The 23559-nt window shown below is 35.8% G+C and overlaps 1 protein-coding gene and 1 non-coding gene across 3 annotated transcripts; one reads left to right on the plus strand and one right to left on the minus strand.

Annotated features, from left to right (window-relative positions):
* The first annotated feature begins 1543 nt into the window (after window positions 1-1543).
* LOC143886827 (protein S-acyltransferase 11-like) lies at window positions 1544-21238 on the plus strand. 2 transcript variants are annotated; one of them, XM_077390968.1, is made up of 5 exons: window positions 1544-1797; window positions 9609-9837; window positions 10813-11111; window positions 15327-15825; window positions 21034-21238. In XM_077390968.1, the coding sequence occupies exons 1-4, from the start codon at window positions 1780-1782 to the stop codon at window positions 15804-15806; spliced, it is 1026 nt and encodes a 341-aa protein (XP_077247083.1). In that variant the 5' UTR covers window positions 1544-1779; the 3' UTR covers window positions 15807-15825; window positions 21034-21238. The 2 variants fall into 2 exon arrangements, with proteins under 2 accessions (XP_077247083.1, XP_077247084.1); XM_077390969.1 differs by lacking the exon at window positions 21034-21238 and adding an exon at window positions 17453-17885.
* A 1241-nt stretch (window positions 21239-22479) lies between these two features.
* TRNAF-GAA (transfer RNA phenylalanine (anticodon GAA)) lies at window positions 22480-22552 on the minus strand. Its single transcript has one exon. It is a non-coding gene; the product is annotated as a tRNA-Phe (tRNA).
* Window positions 22553-23559: the final 1007 nt, after the last annotated feature.

The following is a 23559-nucleotide window of genomic DNA, read 5'->3' on the forward strand; positions in this document are numbered from 1 at the left end:
ATTATTTCATTTCAATTTAAGGAAATGATATCAGAACAACAATGTTTTAATAGTTGCACTGACTCAGCTTGTCTTTTCTTTTAATTGTAAATTTGTAATAAGTAATAGGTAATAGGGGGAGAGATAATTGAGCTTATCTGAGCAAGCCACTATAAACACACCATCTCTCATGGTGTTTGACTCATCCAACCCATTCATTCCATAGAACCTCACATAGATAGGGTGTTCCTAACAAACCATCTCCATATAATCATCCTAACCACTCAATCTGTAGAAGCACAAATGGACCCATTTTCTAGCCGTCCATTTAAAACCTCTACAAATCAACGGTTACCATGATCCTATGGAGATGATTTCTTAGGGAACATATAGAATCAATACGTAACATAACACAAACAGCATAGGTACCTACCTTATTTATAGTGGCTTGCTCAGATAAGCTATCTGAGATATCACTCAGAAACCTTTATCTATAAGTAATAGCCTTTGACAGATCTTTAAAAAATGAAAGACAATAAGGGTTAGTGCAAATATCAAAACATGGTTGTGATGATGTCATTTCCCTCAATTTTTGAGGAGAACAGAAAAATCTATTTTTGGCACAAGATGCTGTTGGAAGGACACTTGTTCAAAAATGGATAGAATCCCCTAAAGTAGCGTGGCTTAATATTAACTTTGTTGACTCGTATTGGTAATCTCTGCCCGGCTAGGATTAGTAGTCTTCTTAGAGATGAGGTAGGAGGCACCAAATGGGCTCTTTTTTTACCCCATTGGATTTAAGGATTCTAACGAGGTGGAAATCATGGTACTTTGGCAACTAATTCGGATCATAGATAGGTATGAAATGGGGGTCACCTTGTGTTGAGATTTGTCATATCAAATCATGATAAGATCTGACCGTTTATCATTTTTTGTTATAAAATAGGGAAGTTGGTTTAGATTAGGATGATCTTCATCTCATGTTGTCTTCTTATCTTTATCTCCTTTCTTATGTTTATCTTCTTATCTTTTATCTCTTTTCTTATGTTTATCTTTATCTGTAATTGATTATTGAGCAATGATAGATGCAAGGGAGCCAGCTGTAAAAGGGCCTGTGATTGGTTTCAACTGATTTTAAACGGTTACAGTCAATGACGTGGAACCAATCAAGGGCCCTTTTTTTAGCTCTTTATGCAAGGGGCTCCCTTGCATCTATCGTTCTTCTTCATTATTTAAGTAACTGTTACAATTAATGAAAATCAATCAGAAATTAGTGATAAGTAACAGTAGCTTAAATAAGAAATTACAAATAAAGATAAACATAAGAAAAGTGATAAAGATGAGAAGAAAAGAGATGAAGATCTTCCATAATAAGCTTTGACAGTTGTTTAAATAATGAAAGAGAAGATGAGTTAGTGCAACTATCAAAACATAGTAGTGCCAACATACTTGCCATCTTGGTAATTTCAGGATAACCGAAGGGCATTTCACTCTATGACTAATTAACTAATTATGTTCCTAAAAAAAACACGAGACTTCTGGACACTGTTTTTAGTTTATTTGGTTCTGAAGAGTCCAAACCAAACCAAACCAAACAAAACTTCTTTGTAAGCTTCGCAATCAGTAGCTTCTTTAGACCATTTCATCTCTCCTCTTTTTCCATCGCTTTCTAGTCAAATAGGACATGAGGAAAACCGAAGAGAGCTCTGTCTTGAAGAGAAAGCTCTGTCTATTGGTATTTGGAAGACCCAACTGAAGAGAGCAGTCTTTGGTCTCTGCTGCTTGAAAATCAAGGAACATATGGATGATATAATCAAGGTACTTCAATCTTCTCTCTGCTTTTCCCTTTCATTTGGGTTTATCCAATTTAGTGCTCTAGTGGTAGTTTTCGATTAGTTTGTAGGGAGATTGCTGGTTTTTGACTAATTGACTTTTTCAGATTATTGGGTCTTTGGGTATTTTTCCTTTTTCTTGTTTCATGTGAAGTTTTTCTCTGTTGATCACAGAGTGGAAATCTTTGGTTCTTTTTCTTTTTTCTTGTTTCATGTAATTCACGGTTTAGATCCTTATGCAATAGCCGTCCATTGCATGCATTCTTAATGATTACCTTTGCTTATGTTAATTCAAGAATTGGCCTTGCTTTATTGTCTCTTTTCTTTTCTCAATGAATTCTTTGACATTTCTATGTGAATTTGTTGATGACTGGGATGTTAAATTTTCATTTGTATTTTATTGATGCATGTGTTTGTGTAAGCATGCATGTATGTTGAGTATTCTGCTTAGTTTTGTTAATGTCTGGGATATTAAGCCTCTGTGTCAATGGTTCATTGCCAGAAGAATATGTGCATGTTTTCTAATCAAGTTAATAAGATCTCATGTTGGCAGTTAAAACTTGTTTTATTTACTTGGCAATGTTCATTGGCCTTCCTTTGTCCGGATTTTAGTTGTGATCTGTGTGGATAACTACACTTGTTTTATTTGGATATTTTTTTATGAAGAAAAGGATAAGTACAGTTGCTTTACTTGGATAATTTTTAACTCTTTATGAAAAAAAAACTCAAGTATTTAGTCTCTTGAGCACTTTGTGTATAGTTCGATCCATCCATGGAAATACTTGAAAGAAATATGGAATACCAATTTATATCTTTCAATTTCCATACCTGCGTCAGTACACTAACTTAATCATTTTTCTCTTGCAAATACCGACTTTTGTGGTGTGATGGCTTTTAGTCACATGATTCGTTATCATCCCATTGTCATCTTTATCAGGAGCTTTTCTCTCCATGTGGATTCATAAAGCAGGCAGCGGCTGATTGGTCCTTTTGCCATTTTTGACATGCACTCGGTCCTAATTTGAACTCATACTGTGCCATGTGCTGTTAATTTATAAGATAAGCCATTGGTCACAAGGGGCACTTGCCATATGGCCCATATTAATGTAAATGCATGTATATGTACGCATTCATTAACTTATGTACCCATGTGCATGTCTCTATGTATGCATTTAGTAGTCAAATCAACCGTTTATTTAAGGGAGATTTTTTTTTTGAATGATTTTATTTCAGGGAGGTTCCCGATGCGATAACTGTTTAACTTCTAGTTTATGAGGTTTCTGAGTTTCTGAAGAGTCAGTACTAGGCTGCTAATCACCATCACTCATCTATTAGTCCCCTCTAGATGGCACGTGTCTGTAGGTACAGGATGAGCCCTCTGATGATCAACATGATCTTCCATATACAAGCTTTCATTTATCCAGTGTAGTCCATCTAGAAGTGAATGGAATGTAATTTTTGTATTTAAGAAGTCCTTAAGGTTAAACTCTCCTATTACACGATATAGCTTAATAAAAATGGAAACATAAATGGTTGATGTGGGGGATTGGAAGGATAGGAATATGAGGGTGCTTAAAGAAGTCTAAGGTGGCAATTGGAGATCAAAAGAGTGATTGTGGAGATAGTTGCTTTAAGGCTATATTGTATATGGGTGGTTTGTCTGGTGAAATTGTGATAGACCAATGCTTGCAAAAGCCTTACGGGCATACACCTTGAAGTGAGGTGCAGATCCAATGCCGTCATGTGTGCATTTCAGGTGTAATGCATTTGAGGTGTATGCCTCAAAGAGTTAGTTGTATGAGAGTACACATTCCATCTTAGTTGTATGGCTCTCGTTGAAACCATAGTCACAGTAATTGAAATATCCTTGAAAATTTTCTGAAAACTGAACTCATATCCTAATCTAACAAACACATGCACTTAACCATATTTCCATACCTTTTGCCGTGCTTTATTTAGAAAAATAAGCATACATATAGTAGATGTATTTATTGTAATAGAACCATAATTGCATTTTTCGACTTTTCCTAAACTTTCCATATTTTCCGAACATTTGCCTTGCGTATTTATTCCTGAATCTGAACTTTCTGACAGCCATGTGGGTGAAAACTATAAAAAAGAGTACTTTTTGTATTTTTTACTTTTTTATACCCTACTATGTAGATAAGTTATGGGTAAATGGGAAGAGTGGAACCTATTTGAGGGGTTCATTCAACTCCATTTGGGTGGTTTTTTATTCTTCTCCTTTCTAGGGCCCCTAGTTTCCACTTCTCCTTTTAAAAAAAAAAAAAAAAAACCCCTCAAAGAGTTGTACACCTCAAGGCATAATGCTCTTTCGGCATATGCCTGAAGGAGTTAGTTGTATGAGATGCATGCACCTTCTGTGTGGGTAGTATGCATTTTCATAGAATTGTGATGGCTGAAACTGTCCAAATGTAAAACTTCTTATATCTTAAAAATGTTTTTGCACCACACTGTTTATATGAGTTATGGGTATGGGGGTTGACTAAAACCTATTTTAGGGGTTTGTTCTACTCCGTGAGAGATTTTATATTCATCCCCTCTCTACGACTCTGAGTTCATGCGTTCATGCAGCCATTTAATGAAGTCGAAAATTGCAAGGTCTCTTGTCCATATGGAGCTATTAGATGTAATCTTGATGTTTATTAATTACTATCTGAGACACCATTATCACTGTTAAACAATCATTTTAATTGTTTTAAAATATAATTATCCCATTGTACATTGTGTACTATATAGTTTTATTAAATACTAAATATATTGATTTTGCTTGTATTTATGTGCACATTTTTTATGGGTGGTTTGCAACTTTGCGTTACCACATAATCTTTCCAATTTTTCAGGCACATTCTTCCTTCATGTGGCTAACTCTATGGGGTCTGATCTAGGTTCATTGTTGGGCCATAGGTCTCCTCTCTGTTCTCTGTAATGATTTTTGCCCATTTCTTAAATGTTATTGGGTGGGACAATTGGTCCTATCATCCTCCATGACCGATGAGGACATCTGAGTAGAGATTTGATATTAATTGATTATTGAACCGCCTTTCAGGAGAAACATATCTATTGAAGGCAAATGCTAAAGCTTGCAAGGTTGCCTATAGGCATGCCTTTTTTACTCCTTAGAGCATTTTAAGGTTTGATTCTTATGTGTTGTTTGAAATTGTGATTCATTTTCTTCATTGCGCGACTCTTTATGCTAATGAATTCTCTTTCACTGATAAGATAAACATCTATGCTCCAATATGTAATGTTTATAATAATATAGATTTGCCTGAAAAGGGTAACAGTGAGAGTGTTGGCCCTAGGCTGCCATTCAATGATGCCATTGAGTTACTCACTAAACAGACTCTCTTTTTCTTCTCTTGGTTCAAGTTAGTCTGAACAAACAATTGAATATTGCGCTTCTTAGTTTACATTTAAAGGAAAGAAGTGCACGCAAGTTACTGAGAAGTTCTTAATAGCAATCTAATATTAATTCAATAAAACAATTATAACATAAGACTAGCATCACAAACTTTCGTGCTTGGTTTGAATAATCCACTAGTTCCTTAAAATGATTGTTCTGTAATTTTCAAAATTTAACTTAGAATGCCTTCTAGATTAATTATAGTTAGCAACTGTGAAGCTAGATTCATAAAATTGTAAGTATATTTACTAGGAGATTTGGTTCTTAAGTCCTGCCTCACATTGATGGTGCTCTATGTAAAAGTAAACTTACTTTATTTTTAACACTACATTGTAAGACTCTCTTTGTAATTACCTTCTGTTAATAACATTTCTGCATTAATGTCGCCTTACACTATGGATTACTCTTTTGAGGTATATTTCATTCATTGAAAATAGACAAAATGAGCAAAAGATGAGGATGTGTAGCACATCTTATATCTGGGGATCGAATCTGTTGGTTTGAACTGCCGAAAAAGTGCTTCAACTTTGTGAAATGGAGAATGTCACTGCATAATCAAAAGAAAGGAGAATGAGTCAGAACATCAAGGAAACAAAAAATGGGACCATTTTTCTCCTTAAAACCCATGGGTTAATGGGTAAAGGACAGTTAGAGCTAGGTTTAGAGGAGTGACTTCCAGGAATGAAAAAGAGTTGAGAGGGTGTTTGCATGAGTGTCACACCATACAGCCCCGAATCTTAATACTTACATAATATGGTTTGGTAACTGAAAAGTAAGTTCTTCCTTTTACTGTTTTTAACATTCAATGCATTTAGCGGTATTGTTAGCTTATGTTTATCCGTATCCTTTTTTGGTTGGCGGACTATGTCTATTAACTTGGCTTGCAGAATTTTGAACACTCATATTATCTGCAGTTGACATGTACACGAATCCACTGATAAACTGAGTGGGTGTCAGTTACCTAACCTTGTAGATCCATGAGGCCAGCCTACTAGTTATTGACCTACAACATTGTAATTGCCTAAGCACTACAGTTTTGAATGCATTGATAGGATGCGATATGATGGAAGCAAGTTGGTAAATTATTATGAGGAGATTCTAGCTCCTCGATGTTCTAGAAGCTGTCCAGTTGAAAATCAGAATTTTGGAATAACGTTGACTAAATCTCAATAGTAGTTTGAGAAGCCAAGCCAACACAGTGCAGAACCCATATGGCTTCAATGGAGCTTTTTGTAGGTGATGTTGGCATAATATCTTGCAAACTGAGAAAATTGCTTGTGCTGCCTTTTGTGAAACTACTGGGACATTTGGCATGAGATGAACATGTGCACATTTTAGCTGGGCCATATGAAAATCATAGAAGGCAATTGGTCAAAATATATTGTTTGATATACAATATAATCAAACATATGAAATGTGTGATGCAGATAATAGGCCAATAAGTGGCATATTTGCCCATTATGATTTATTTTTCATGTTATTTAGTTTTTAGGCTTTTATTTTTCATGTTATTTAGAATTAGGAAGTTTAGTCTTTTAGGAATTATTATTTTAGAAGGTTTCTATCTTTTAGGTTGTTAATTGCCTATTTAGAGGCCTCTTTACAGCTTATTTTGTAACTTTTGATGATTATTGATATTGAATAAAAATTCTTCTCCCTCTATTTCTGGTTTTCTTCTTCTCTCTTCTGATTTCTTCTCTTCTCTCCCTAAATGCGTCTCTTCTTCAGGTTATTTTCGTCTCTTCCCCTATTCTTCTAATTCTATCCCCTTTCGTCAATTTCTCTCCCCTTTCCTCAATTTTTCTTCACAGTGCTGCATCAAATTTGGTATCAAAGCGAAAGATCCAAGCCCCAGAAGATCAAAGCGCAACTTCTAATCGAGCCGTGAATTGATTGATCTTCTAAACTCAAAGTTCAGAATCGCTAGTTTCACGCAAGAAGTAATCAGGTAAATCATTCAAAACAGCCCACTACAAACACTACCATCGTAAGTTTCATCCCTCTAATTTTGGTCTTCTTCATCTCTCTTCTGATTTCTTCTCTTCTCTCCCTAAATTCATCTATTCTTTAGGTTAAATTCGTCTCTTCTTTAGGTTATTTTCGTCTCTTCTTCCCCTATTCTTCTAATTCTATCCCCTCTCTCTCTCCCCTTTCCTCAATTTTTCTTCACGGTGTTGCATCAATGTGAAGGAGTCCTACTATCTTCAAAACAGGGTCATCGTGGCTAATATTTACTGCAATTTCAATCATGATTGCAAAATTGATTATAGTAAAACCAATGAAGATTGGATTAAAGTAAATATTGGAGTCTTTTCAGATAAAATTATGTGAGATTTGACATCATTTCCACAGATCACTGCGGCCCATGGCTATTTGATTCTAGCATTCTTGGCTAATTCTGAACCAGATCAGACTATTTCTGTGATTGCAGTTATAAGAGTTATGCACTCCAGTTGGACTGGAACTGATCAAGGAAGGCTAAGCGGGCTATGGTTATAGAAATTGATGCACATTCATGTCTTGCTATCCATAGTATGCAGTTGGAGAATTTCTCATAGATGGAGGGCAGTGAATGCAGGAGCAGATTGGCTGTATAAATTGCATACCATCAAAACCCATGTTTGTTTCTTCTCCATGCAGTTGCTTTGTATTTGTTACGCATCATTTAACAACAAAAAAAGAGTCGAATGTATGAAATAATGTAATGCTCTAGATTTTTCATTAATTTTCTGGTAGAGTTCTTTCCAAACCCCATGCTTACCTATTATTACCATTGAAATCTGGACTGGATCTCGGAAAGTGCACCGTGCTGAGCTGGCTCTCAGCAAGATGACTTGCGACCTGCGAACACATAAAAGCATCAGAAAGAGGGTTGGAGTTGGACTTGGGGGGACTCTCTGATGCCTAAGTCAGACATGGCAACACAGACATGGCAACAGTATGAGCTGAGCTCTCGGAGGGCTCAATAATATGAAAGTGATGTGTTATGAGATCTTAGATGTGTACCTCGAAGTTTTCCCCCTTTATAGAACAGAGTTCTAGGCAATAGTGGAATCTTGCCCTTTCTGGAGTCTTGCCTCATTGGGCAGGTTTTCTGGAATATCAGTTTCCAACTTTATCCTGTGTGATGGCTATGAGGTCTAGGGTTTCTAGGGTTTCCAGAAGTGCGGTGAAATTACCCTTCTACCCTCTCCAGCCTCTGGGTCTCCAAGTGCCATGTGTCGGCTTCCGGTTGGGTGTCAGATTTTACCCCAGCACCTATCAAAAGAGGAAAGAGACAATTGGCAATCTCACGGAGCCAGCTAATCTTGATCTTTAAGGCGTCCATGGTTGATCCTTTGCAGGCTTAAACACCATCATAACTTGAATACAATGTTGGTGATGACAATAATTGATGAGACTGACCTTGCATTTGAAACTTTTAGGGTTCTTCATTTGCTTCTTCTTATAAACTGTTACCTTACATAACTCCAAGTATTGTGATCATAGTCTTGTTTCAATTCCATTTGATTAACAAAGGATTTCTTTTGTTTATTAACAATGGAGGTTTGCGGATATGATTGTTGAAATCATGGACCGAGTCGAGGGCCACTCGGTCATCTTCCAGCATATTCAGTGTTCAGCTAATAGTGAGGCTTACGGACTGGTGTTCTCAGGTGTCCATAGGGCTAGGCCGGAGATTTTCGTGTCCTCTCTCTCTGATCTCGTGTGTATTATTCCCTCTGGTTAGATCTTATTTTTCTTTTCTCCTTGTATCTCCAACCATTTCGGTCGTTGGGTTCCCCCCCTTCTTCCATTTTAATAAAATTCTGCGCCATTTCAAAAAAAAATAAAAAACAAAGGATTTTTTTCCAGTTATAACAGAATATACTTTATTTATTTGCTGAACAAGGGCTGGTTAATTTCCTGTTTTGAATGCTTAATGCACTATGCCTTGTTTTTCCTATCACTTTGGAAGTTTGAATACCATTAGTGCTCTTTTTTTGTTTTCTTCTCATATACAATTTTTTTAATTTGAAAATTGAATTGTAAACTGTTTAGGATACCTGTCACTAACATTTAAGGAGTCAGATTCATCATTGCTTATGGACGCTCTATTTTAGTGTTGTAGTCTTCATGCAAGTAACCCTCACTGTTCCACATAGAATGATTTCCTTTGAGAGCTGTGGTAAGATATAAACGTAGGAAACCTGCCGATCTTTAAATATTTTGATCTATAAAAGATTGAAGATTGATGCGCTATTACTGAAACAGGGATAATATGCTTTGTGGTAAGATAAAAATAGATGAGTAGTGTAAATCTGCAGTGAATTTGACAAATATATTTCTCATTTCCTACTTTTCCTGCCTAACCACTTGATAACATGTAGGAAGAGCAGCCTGCTGCATCCGTACCTGAGGGTCATGAGACAAAATGTTGGGGCTGTGGGTTGCGCCTTCTTCTTCCATCATATGCTCCTATTTTCAGGTGTGGATGGTGTGGAGCTATAACAAACCTGAATCCCCAAAAAAGTGAGAGCGGATGCTCTTATCGATGGAGGCGTTTGCGGGACTGGGTCTTTGTCACTACCCTTTTTCTATTTATTCTATTTGTGATATGTATGTCCGAAACTTTTTTCACTTTTCAATTCATTCTTATGATCGGCACCTTTTTCCTTGGCAAAATTTTGGCATTGGGTATCCACTTGTTGCATAATAGAGAAAATGAGGGCTCTTATGCTCACAAATATTGTAATCAGGAATTTCTTGGCAAGGGAAAATCTCGGGATATATATATATATATATATATATATATATATATATATATATATATATATATATATATATTTTTTTTTTCAGGTTTATATCAGGAAAAAAGATAAAAATAAAATTATTTAAAAAATAGCGGAAAGTGTTCCTGAGCTCGAGCTCAGATAAGCTTATCTGAGTTCGAGCTCAGAAACACATGTGGCCCACATTTTTTGAGTGATCCCAAGCATTCATTTGGAAGGCCCTTCCATGGATAGGGTGTGTACCAAAAATTAGCCCTAAAGGATCATCCTAACCCTGCGATTTGTGGAGGGAAAAAATGGGCAGAAACATGGAAACACAGTGTCTGTCCATTTTCCCGTCCACCTTTGATTGGGTTAGGATGATCCTATTGATCTGATTTTTGGTAAACACCCTATCCATGGAAGGGCATTTCAAATGAATGCTTTGGATCACCCCAAAAATGTGGGGCCATATATTTTTTTGAGCTCGAGCTCAGATAAGCTTATCTGAGCTTGAGCTCAGGAACGCTTTCCTCTAAAAAAATATATAAAATTTAAGAAAAAATATAAGCTAAAAATATCTTAAAAAATTGGGGATAATATCGTAATAGTATCACGATATTTTATGATAAAAATGAAAATATGTCTATATGTTTAAAATCGCGGGACAATTTCGAGATTTTGTCGTTTCATCAAAATATCGCGATAAAAACGTGATATTTTGAAATTTGGAGATATTTGTGACAGCTTATGCTGTATGCAGTTAATCTCAAGAATTTATGTTCATATTTTCTATTTGATATTATTCCCCGGATAATTGCAGGTGGTGGTGTATGGGCAGTATATCCGGTTGTTTTCTCCGTCAGCTTTTTCTGTGGGGTTTTCCACTCCACCATTGCATTTATCTTGTCTGGGTGTACTTTTTCCACTTTCTGTTTATCAGCATTTCGATCTGCCGGGGCACCGGCAAGCATGTTTTGGGGTAGCTATCCAACTGTGGGAAAAGGTGGCCTTGAAGACTACACCTTCTGTATATATTGTGAAAGGCCAAAGTCGCCAAGAGCACATCACTGCCGTTCATGTAGAATGTGTGTACTGGACATGGATCACCACTGCCCATTTGTAAGTATCATGACCATCCCAAAACTCAGTGTCGCTTTTAATACACTTTGAAGCTTACGTCTAATTAATGGATGTGACAACTTTTTAACTTCATTTATTAATTTAATGTACTTTATTTCATGCTAATTTAATAATAACAAGGGTTAGGTTAGGAGAGTAATAGAAGATAGAATAGGAGAAAGGAGAGTATCGATAAAAAAATTTGACCTCCTCTTTGATGCTTTTATATGAAGTAAATAAACTATAATACCCAAAACACACTTATTGGGTAAATAAACATACACGCCCACTTCTAACACTCCCACTCAAGCTGAAGCATAGATATCAGTCATGCCTAGCTTGTTACAAATCATTTGAAACTGATTTCTACCCATCCCCTTCGTGAACCCATCACCAAGTTGATGATTAGATTTGACAAATGGAGTATTGATCTTCTTATTCATGATCATGTCTCTGATGTAATGAAAGTCGAACATCAATATGTTTGGGTCTTTTATGAAAAACAGAATTGCTGGCATTGTAGATGGCTTCCTTATTGTCACAATCTATCTTCATAGAACTTGGAACAATAAAGCTCATCTCCTGTAGAAGAAACGTTATCCACATTATCTCATACGTTGTAACCATTCAAAAAAATAAATAAATCTCATACGTTGTATGAACCATGGCCCTATACTCTGCGTCACCACTGGATTTGGCTACAACGTTCTGCTTCTTACTCCATCTTACCAAGTTGCTTGGTACAAACATACATTATCCAGAAGTGGACCTTTGGTCATTTTAATCTCCAGACCAATTAGCATCAGAAAAACATTGTAATATCCAATCTGTTAGGATGTCTGTCTAAAAGACCTTTACCTGCAACACCTTTTAGCTATCTTAAAATTCTACAAACTGCACCCCCGTGTTATTTTCTTGGCGACTACATGAACTGACTAACCACTCCAATTGCAAAGGTTATGACGGGCTGAGTAATAGTTGAGTAGATCAACTTGCCAATCAATCTTTTATACTGTCCTTGATTACTAATCGGCTTCGATCTTTGCATTAAGATCCATTGATGTTTCAATGGGTTTGGTTCCTAGAATACTAGTCTATTCTAAGTACCTTAGATGACCAAAGTTTTTTTTTCCTGAAAGTGTTTTGACAAGTGAAATTTACGTCATCAATATCGCCCTGATTACTCCTAGTGACAATGATGCCTTCAACATACAATTCCAGAATTATCATTCCTGACTATTGCTGATGAGTAAATACAGAATGATCAAAATAGGCTCTATAAACCAATACATCCCAACCACCTCACTGAATTTATTAAACCATGTTCAATGAGATTGTTTCAGACCATAAATGACATTTTCCACTTACACACCTTGTTAGACTCCCCCTGAGCTATAATGCCTGGTGGTTACTCCATATAAACTTCTTGAAATTCACCATGCAAGATGGCATTCTTTATATCAAGCTGATAAAGCAACCGCTTATGAAACAAAACTATTGCAATGTGAATCCGTGTTGAGTTAAGATGAGTAATTGGAGAGAAAGTCTTAAAGTAATCAGCACCAAGGTTTGTGTGTAACCCTTGACCACAAATCTCGCCTTCAAGCACTCAACAATACCACTATGGATGATATTTAATTGGATGCACCCATCTACATCCCACAACCTATTTACCAGGTGGAAGATCTGTTAACTCCCTAGTGTTATTGTTATGAATGGCCACCATCTCTTCATCCATCGCACCATCCTACCTTGAATACACCATAGCTTGCTAATATGACCTAGGACATGGTTCTAAATGTCAACCGAAACTAACACGAAATGACTGACATGTTTCCGTTCCCATCTCCACTGAAACGAAGTCCTATGGTCATAGATTTCGGTGACATTTTGGCCATGTCAACCAAAACACTACTATTTGGTATGGAAATTTTAGAACTTTGGTCTTCATGTCGAAATTTATATTAAAGTGCATAAAGAAGCTTGGGTTTTCACATTTGTACTTGGTAAGTGCTTTTTTTTTTTTTTTTTGCTTGTTTCTTCGATTTTGGTGTCAATGCATCAACTAAGGTAGCAAGCAGAGAGCACGAGGCCCCCACAATATTTTTTTTGAAACTTGCATATTAATCATTAAGGTTCATGCAGCTTCAATTAAATGTTTGTTCTTGCACTAACTATTTCATTTTGTTGTGGAGGATTGGCACAATATGTCTTATGAATCATGTCATTTAAGGCACAATAATCCTGCAAAGCAATTTTCATATATTCGAGCATTATCAGATCTCAAAATATGAATAGTTGTCCCAAGTTGGACTTCTATTTCCTTACAGAATAGTTTGAAAATAGTTAGAAGCTCAGAGCGATCTTTTAATTAAAAAAAAAAGCTATGACATTCTAGAATAATCATTAATAAATGTAGCAAAGTATGAATGACCCAATACTATTATATCTTGCATGACCCCAAATAGGACTAAGGACTATTTCAACTAGGACTAAGGAGCGATCTTCCCTCGTGGGTGCTGCTCCTTCCCCGGAACCGCAATTCGGCACTCCTTAGGAAGGAGCTTCTGGGCAGCACGACCCCGAAGAGAAGAAAACCACTCCCTTGAAGCTCCCAACCTGCTCCTATGACTCCATCAGTCCCACCATCACCAACTTCCTTGCATCAAACTCCTCCAATTCTTCAAAGTACTTATTGGAGTAAGCACAAAGGCATCTTCAGAAGGCACGAGGAAAGAGGGCATGAAAATGAAGATGGTTAGAAATTATTGCTTTTTGACGTACTTAAAATTTGAAAGACATGAAGATGGTTAGAAATTACTATTTTTTTGATTACTTGAATTTTGAAAAATGTATAAAGAAAATATTACATACACGCTCCCGTGGCGCTCCCAAACTTGGACTGTTCTAGACCCCAATGCTTCCCCATCCCCGCACCCGCTTCATGCTTCTAAGTGCTAGCCTAATTGGCAAGCCTCACATTAAAGCCGGGAGACTAACTTTAATGACGAAGCTAATAACTTTAGCCTTTGTAGAAATGGACGACCCAGACGACATTGCCATTGAGTTGCAGACACACTGGGGTTGAAAGTAGCAACACCAAACTGAGGATTCATATCCAGATAGTATAAAACATCCACCTAATGCCTGCCACCAATCATCATCTTTATCTTGAGGTCTTGGAAAACACAAAAAGAGGAAGTACAATGGCTGGGCATGTTGGTCTTTTAAGTTTTTCTGTCATCATATTTTTCCTTCTCCCAGTCACACGATCAGCGCCCCCCCCCCCCCCCCCCCCCCCCCCCCAACATACAAGGAAGCCTACATTAGTGTTATCTGCAGAATGATCTTGGGTTTTGCAAGTACAAGATCCCTCCGTTTCCCGCTGCTGCAGCAAGCAATGATGAGATCCTTCAGCTTCTCTGCTCTAGCCACATCTTCTGGTGCCATTACAGGTATGTCTTGGATGTTTTCTACAATGATGATGGTGGTGAATGGCAATGGTGGGATTGTTAAAAGAGTGAATTAAGGCCGTATTGATGGCAGCAGGGATGGTGATAGGATCTTAGGACAGTGATGGAGGAGAGGAAGTGCCAGTTGCGTGGTTGGCTGGAATAAGCATAGTCGGCAATTTTAGGGAGTTGGAAACATTGAGAGAACAAAAATTAAACTACCAAGTATCTATGCCTCTACATTTTCATAAAAAATTCAGAGAGGAAATTATTATTGGATATTTCTGCCCACGTGACCTTGATATAGGAAATTATTCTTCAATATTTTCTTCCCATGTGACCTTGATATAGGAAATGATTCTTCGATCATTTGCTTCCCATGTGACCTTTGATGCTTGGGGTCTTAAGTTTGGATTTGGTGTTTATCAAGTTCAACCAAGAGAGAGATTCAGTTTACCCAAGCTGTCAAGCACATTGATGGATACCATAAACCTCATAATTTAGTTTAAACATGATTTTGGGTCTTCACATAATGTGTTCCCATCACACACACTTTTGCAACTTGAACAAATTAGAAGATCCGATTTAATATTAATGATCTATAACCCATTCTGCTACACTAGTTTATGTCATAAGAACAAAGAATAAATATCAATCCTTACTAGTGCTTTTTTTGTTATAATGACTCCAGCCACTAATTTCTGAAGTTATTGTTTCTTTGTTCCAGTTTATAGCAACCCTAACATTGCTACATTTTTTACAGATTGGTAATTGCGTGGGAGCGGGAAACCACCGCCATTTCATTGCATTCCTATTCTCCGTAGTCATCAGTACCGCCTATGTTTCCGTGATGTCTGCCTATGCCGGCTTTCATGTCTGGCCTCCGTTGGCTTATGACTCACTTGACCCGTTAAACATCTTCAGCACAGCTGGCGCTATAAGAGCATCGAAGGCAATTGTTCACGCCTTTTTGAGCTCTGCACTACTTTTATCTACCAGAGGACTTGTTCTCGTATATCTTCTAATTGCCAGTCTTTCTGTGGGGATCGGTATAAGCGTTCTTTTGTGGCAGCAGCTCAGATTCATCTATGAGGGGAAGACTTACATAAATCATATAAGCTCTTTGAACAGTGGAAGTTCAGAAAGGGGATGGCATAATCTTTTTAGGTTCTTTGGTTTCCCACATTGGGCTTTGCAATTCCTACTGGGTTCTTCAAATGCCATGAAGAGTCATGACAAATGACCAAGTTCTTCTTTCAGAGGTAACTGAGATCTTTGGATCATATTTCTTTCTCATTTCTGTTACCTAGCTAGACATTCATTTGAACTGAACCTGCTTTATCATAGATGTTGAGGGAGAGATAATAGACAGAAAAGTCTTTTCTTAGTGCTTTGTCATTTATTCAGCTTTGCATAGGCAGGAATGTGAAATCTTTAATATAGTGGCAAGGAAGGCAAGGGGAGATAACTTCCTTTTGTATTGGCGCTTTTCTCTTTGTATTACACTTCTCTATTTTTTCTTCTACAATGTCAATAAACCGCAAAAATTTGAAAAGCTGCGATTTGTTCGCAAGTTCTTTTTGGTGAAAAAATTGTGAATGATTGTAAAATTGTTGAAATTTTCAAATAAGCCAAAAATTCTTAATCACATTTGTAATGAATAAATTACATTTTTATGATAATTTGAATACATTCCTAACAGAGGCCGCTTGTTGGGAGTTAAAACCATATCTTTAGGAACACATGAATTTTTCGATAAGTTTTTGTCCATGAAAAATCGTAAATGATTGTAAAATTATTGAATTTTTCAAATGAGCCAGAAATTCTTAATCACAATTTTAACGAATAACTGACATTTTTATGATAATTTGAATACATTCCTAAAAGGCAGGTTGATGGGAGTTAAAACCATATCTTTAGGAACATATGAATTCTTGTGATTTTATCCTGAAATTTTCGTGAATTTTTTCGAACATTTGCCTTGTGCAGACTTTTTCAGAAATCTGAATATGGTAACTGAGTGGTGTTCTCTTTCACTTTCTAATTTTATAAGTAAAACAAAGAGAGGAGTGTCAATATGAAAAGGTTTGCTGTCATCTTTCTCCCAAAGGTAAAATAAACGAATATCATAATTTGCCTTCCCAAAATGTGCATTTGGATTGCCAGAATAGGGAATCTGATTCCAATTTCCATGCAATGCTTTCGTTTGGATAAAAAAAATATAACGGAAACAAGGGGGTGGAATTGACACTGGTGGAATTAGAGGAAAATGCTGGAATTTGTTTCCCTTCCCAAGAGGTGGTATTCTGATTCCACCCTGGTTGTGATGGAATTTTTATTAGAATTTTTTTGAACTAAAATTTTTATTTTTACTCATTCCATTTAATGGAGGATGGGAATAGGTATCTGGATATGACCAAAATCAGCCATTCGAATTTTGAGAGGCAGCAATTTCAGCCATTCAAAACCTGAGAAGCACTGAGACTGAAAAACAGGAGGAAAAAGGGTCAATATGTGCTTGGGCTGGTATGATTGCTTGAATGAATTACAGATGTTAAGCTTGAAGATCAAAGACTTACCAATTGAGCTAGAGGCTCAACCCCAACATTCCTCCATAAAAACCAACTCCTCCTCACCTAATCTCAAAGGATCGGTAGCAAAGAGACGACTGTGATGACATAAATACCCTTAATAAATATTTTTTCATTTATAACATGAATGGATGAAAATCATAAAAACTCCAGTTTGAATCCATAACCAATACTAACTCTTAAAGATACGAAATCCAGTTTGAATCAAGAACCAATACTAACTCTTTTCTATATATTTGATGTTATTCCTCGTGATCGAATCTGAAAAACTAGCCCTCATTCTTTGGCTTCTTGGCAGCTCACCTAATCTCTCTTTCTTTCTGATAAAAACGATCCCTGAATCCCGCAATTCATCATCGACAAGCGGTCGCCACCATAGGTGTCTCTCCTGCGCCATTGTGACGCTCCTCATCGCCTTCATCATGGCTGGCGTCATTCTAATCCTAGGTCTCACTGTCATGCCCTCATCATGTCCTCTCCAAGAATGTGGCTGGAGCCATGCCAAGTATCTCCTTCCCACCGGACGGAATCAAGCCGAACGTGACCCTGGACGTTCATCTCCTCATCCAAAACCATAACCATGGCAGTTTCAAGCATAATCTTGGTGCTCTACCACGGCCAACAGGTAGGTTACGTCGATGTGGGTCCTGGCCAGATTGAGGCAAGAGGGTCGGAGAAGCTCGAGGGTTGGAGAAGCTCCCGTGTCGGCTCACCATAGTGACCCAAAAGTTATTTTCGAAACTTAGCTTATTGATGATGTTACAACCGGAGAAGCTATGATCGACATGACAAGTACAATGCCTGAGAGAATTACGTTCTGTGGATTTTCCATAAGCATGTTGTTCATTTGGCGTTATGAAACGTGGCGATGGGATTCCCTGATCTGAGTATCAAACGGCAGGAGTGCCGCTACCAATTGAAGCTGTGACCACGGGGTCATTTTTTTTATAACATTGGGTATCCACACCCCAATTTTTAAGGTGGGACTATTTCCTACGGATGTGCGCAATCACTCGTAAATCACGTGCATCGGGTAAGCTCAGGGGATTCGAACTTCCCGTCATTGGGGAGCATACCCATGACTTTAAGCCACATAACCACACCCGTACGAGTTGATCGCGTTCTCATCATGGCTGGCGTCATTATAATCCTAGGCCTCACCGTCTTTAAGATAAGAGACTTGAAAATTACAGTCCTTTCTGCGAACGTGGTAGGAGCCATTCCACGTATTTCCTTCCCACCGGACGGATTCGATACACGTATTTTAAATTATCTTAAAAATGATAACGAATTTTCAAAGTGGAAAAAGTTAATTTTATCATACAATATTTACATATTTTAGATGCATAATCAATCTTGATTATATGATATAAGTCTGTATACTAATATAAACTACTATTTAATAAAAACATTAAAAAAAGAATGAGTTACAAACCATTGAATCCAACTGCTCATTGGGAATGAGGCTATTTCTGCTGATGTCTTTTTTTATATTTTGCACTCTTTATCATCTAATTCTTCAATTTCGATACACATAAATTGTCAGAAAGATCGGCAAGGATCTTTTTTTCAGAAGCATTTATGGTAAAAATATATGGCATACATAAGCACTCTTGAACTCGACTAATAAACTCTTTATTGTTTGTTTCCTATGATAATAAAGGAAAAAATGTCATTAATAATTTTAGTTAATTTTTAAAAAGTTATATTAGTTTTTATATCTTCATTTTTTTTTATTTTAGATACTTGACAACCGAATATTGTCTCAGCTTGCTTATTGAACATCGTTATCTACAACGCTTCACTTTTATCCCTAACTTTTATTTTCATCAAATATCTATAAAACGAGATCATATAAATATTATAATTGTATTTTTTTATAATATGTAAATAATGCTTACTTGTCAACAACTTCAAAAGTTTTTGAGTAACAGTTGCCACATTTGTTTGCACCAATATAATAGTCTACTTTTTTTTCACATAATAAATGAGAGATACCAAAGATCTTATATTGTATTTATTTCAATGATCCAGCCTTCTATTTTGTAAGATTGAGTCTGCATTAAAAAAATAATAATTTTTAATATATACGAATTCATTATTTTTATTTATAAGTATAATATGTTAATATAGTAAATAATTTTGTATTACCTCTTTATCATACGTTAGTTTATCATTAGTGATTTGTATCAATAACTTCCTTATTTGAAGGATTTTTTATGATGATAATTATTTTTCTTGATTTTTACATTTCTCTATCATCATTTGATGAGTTTTAGACTTGTCAAACAATAAGAAAGTTAAATACAATATTCATAATTCAACTCAAACATAAAATATACAATATTTAGAAATACATCATGTAATAATACCATTATTTTAACAGTTTAGCCTCTTTTATTTATGGATCAATATCAATCATTGTATTTTCAGATGTACAAAGAGATGCTCGTATATACCAAAGAAATAAATTATATTTGATTTATTTTTTTGGAATGTATAAGTATCTTTTTCTACAACTGGAAACACAATGATTGAGATTGATCCAGAAATAAAAGAAGCTAAACTGTTAAAACAATGGTATTATTACTTGATGTAGTTCTAAATATTATATATTTCATATTTGAATTGAATTATGAATGCTATATCTAACTTTCTTATCTTTTGACAAGTTCAAAACTCATCAAATGATAATAGAGAATGTAAAAATAAAAAAATGACTTTCATCATAAAAAAATTCATTCAAATAAGGTGATCCTTGATACAATCATTAATGATAAACTAACGTTGATAAATAGGTGATACAAAATTATTTATAGTATTAATATATTATATTTGTAAATAAAAAATAATAAATTAGTATATATTAAAAAATAATATTTTTAAATGAAGACTCAATCTTATAAAATAGAAGGCTGGATCATTGAAATTAATACTAAGTAGGATCGTTGGTATCCCTCATGTATGATGTGTAAAAAAAGTAGACCATTATCTTGGCGCAGACAAATGTGGCAACTGTCATTAAATTTTTTTTGAAGTTGATGACGGGTAAGCATTATTTACATATTATAAAAAAACTTAATTATTATACTTCTATGATTTTGTTTTACAGATATTTGCTGAAAATAAAGGTTGGGGATAAAAATAAAGCGTTGTGGATAACGATGTTCGATAACCAAATCGAGGCAATATTCGGTTGTAAAGTATCCAAGATGAAAAAAATAAAGGTACAAAAACTAATGTAACTTTTTAAATATTAATTCAAAATATTAATATCACATATTTTTTCCCTTTATTACCACATGAAACAAACAATACAAAATTCATTAGTCGTGTTCAAGAGTGCTTATGGATGCCATATATTTTTACCATAAAAGTTTCTGAAAAACAAGTTCCCGACCGATCATTCCGACAATTTGCGTGCATTGAAATTGAAGAACTAGATGATAAAGATTTCAAAAAAGAAAATAAAATGACACCGGCAGAATAGCCTCATTCCCAATAAGCAGTTAAATTTAATGGTTTGTTACTCATTCATTTTTTTGCATTGTTTTTCTTAAGTAGTACTTTATATTTGTATACAGACTTATATCATACAATCAAGATTAATTATGCATCTAAATATGTAAATATTATATGATAAAATTAACTTTTTCCACTTTGAAAATTAATTACCTTTTTAAAGATAATTTGAAACAGCAAACTACACAATATTGACAAGATCCAATATTTATAACCATTGCAAAATTTAATTTTCCTCCAAAAAATTTCTCACATGCTAACGTTTATATATGATGAATTTGCCTTCTTTCTTTCATGTATAATGAAGCATATATAAAAATAGTAATATATTTGATAATAGTGCTTTGCTTTCTGCAGGAAAAAAAAGGAGATGAAATGAACGAGAATGAACTACAAGTTTGAATGCATACAGCACGTAGTCGTCCTCCCAGCGGCTTTCGTGTTTACTCCTGATGTATGTAAAGGATCGTATGATCATATATAGGAGTGGTTTTGGTTATATTTTCCTTCGGATTTTCTATAGGTCTGGAAGTAAGGAGTGTGACGTATCTGGTTTTCCTCATCTGGTCGTCTATAAGCGATTTTGGTTATGTTTTGTATCACATTTTCTGTAAGGGAAGTAATATATCGCCCCTTTTGACCACTTGAGACACCCAGTAGCAGCTGTGAAGGAAGGATTCAATGGGGCTGATTGCCACATACACTGCTGTTGGGTGTCCCAAGTAATCAAAAGGGGCGGATATATCACTTCCCTTACTGTAAATATTACAAGTAGAGATGTTCTTTAAGCTTAACCAATATATTACTCTACGCCTTTTCAGTTTTCATAGCTATGAATGTACATGCTATCCGATGCTATATGTTTTACCTGATGTATATCTGTTTTTTAAGAAGAGCAATACCCAAAATTCGTGAGTATCGTCTAATAAACATATTGCATCGTTCATATATGTCTCAATTCAAAGGAAAAGATACACAGAAATTGTTTCAAATAAAATTTGCAAAATTTAAAAATCTTAAGTTTAGGCACTAAACAAATTCCAAATGCTGAAGTTTTTAGGAAGTAAAGTGAGGATTTTTCAATTTTCATTCTTCTATTTTCTATATTTGAAGTACTTTAAAATCCTGTTTTCTTGGATCATAGTTTAAGATTTCCAGTTCAATTTTAGCTTCCCTTGCCATTTAAAAAAAAAAAGACTTAGCTTAGAATAGAGCTCTAAATTCTTTTATTCCTACATTCCAACAACAGTTGCCTCTTCAATGACAGGTAAAGCTTTAAACTTAATATGGCTTTACATTATCCTCCTATCTATGAAGAAAGTAATATATGTGGGCAGTGATAAATCAACTCCCAAATATCTTAAATCGAGCCCCATGTTTCTGGAGAGAAGATTGAGGAACAGGGGGTGGAAATAAAGCAGGTAAAAGTGAGGTGTAAGTGTCATTTAGGAATGAGGTAAATGGGGCTTTCTTTTAGCATTTACCAACTTTGAAAAAACTCAAATCCTTACCACTTTAAAAATTAAAATCTATGTAGGGGAAGAAGGAAAATAAAGAAAGAAACACACCTGTTTTTCCTCTTCTTGTTGTCCTAAGGTCCTGTGGAAGAGTTGTTGAATGATGGAGGAGTGAGGGGCTGAGATGAAAGAAGATTAGAAGAACATTAAACGGTGAGAAAGTTGTGGAAAAATCTAAGTGTAGAAGTGGGATCATGTATGGTGATAAAAATGGTGGCACTTAAACATTTATCATCCACCGTTGAAATGATCGGACGGTTAAAAGTATGCCTCTGAAAAACAGAAATGCGGTGAGCGTGGATCGAACACGCGACCTTCAGATCTTCAGTCTGACGCTCTCCCAACTGAGCTATCCCCGCTTTCGTAGCAAAAGTTATCTTTACAACTATATAACTACTAATCCTATTCCTTTCCATTTGGATGCTGGAATTTTTTTGGTTCTTGGGATTTCTATGGAACAAAAAACTCCCTGGGAGATCGGTGGAAAAAAATCCTCCCTGAAAATATCCCCGTAAAATAAAAATCCCATGTTTGGTTGACCGGACTATGTTGTTTGGTTGCTTGAAAAATTCTTCTGCAAGCTTCTTTTTGGTTCATGGAAGTATTTTTTTTCCAGAGTAGGGTTTCGTGCGATGTTATTTTGGTTCCTAAGATTATTTTGGGCCCAGCAACCAAACGTGGGTTTCTTGCGGAAATTCCACAAAAGTCCCAAGATCTAAAAAAATTCCGGCAACCAAACGGAAACCAAGAAAGGCACCCATTTGAGAATTCTGTGGCCGTAAAGTCTATTATTTTTGAGAAAAGTACAGTGGGTCCCACTTCATAAGATGATCCGAACAGGTCATTTGTTGGGCAAGAACATAAATAGGCTGGACCCCGTAAATCATCTCCATACGATGATCCTAACCCTCCGATTTGCACAAGGACTGCACATTATGGAAATCTCAATAGATCGGAGGATTAGAGTCATCCTATGGAGATGGTTTACGCGGTACAGGCTATTCACGCTGTCGCCCAACAAATGAACGGTTTGGATCATCCTATGAAGTGGGTACTACTTTTTGAAAAACATTGGACTGTTTGGTCACACAGTACAAAAGCTCAAAGAAACCGAGCAAAAGCGTCTATCAATAACTTTAATCTTGGTTTTGCAGTTCATCTATGTGAAATCTGGGTCTGAAGCTAAGAAGAATTACAAAGGAGATCAAAATCACAGTTTCAAGATTTTCATTGGCAAATGTCATCATCTAAGTAGAATTTACTCAACTTTTTCTGATACTTTCTTAAGTAACCTTATTTTACTACTAGATGTCGTTTCACTTTGAGAATAATACATAAATTTGGTGTATCACACAGAGTAATGCAC

The sequence above is a fragment of the Tasmannia lanceolata genome, unplaced genomic scaffold, assembly GCF_043159265.1.
Source record: "Tasmannia lanceolata isolate RefF3 unplaced genomic scaffold, GAP_Taslan_0.1 ptg000011l, whole genome shotgun sequence".
Classification (NCBI taxonomy): domain Eukaryota; kingdom Viridiplantae; phylum Streptophyta; class Magnoliopsida; order Canellales; family Winteraceae; genus Tasmannia; species Tasmannia lanceolata.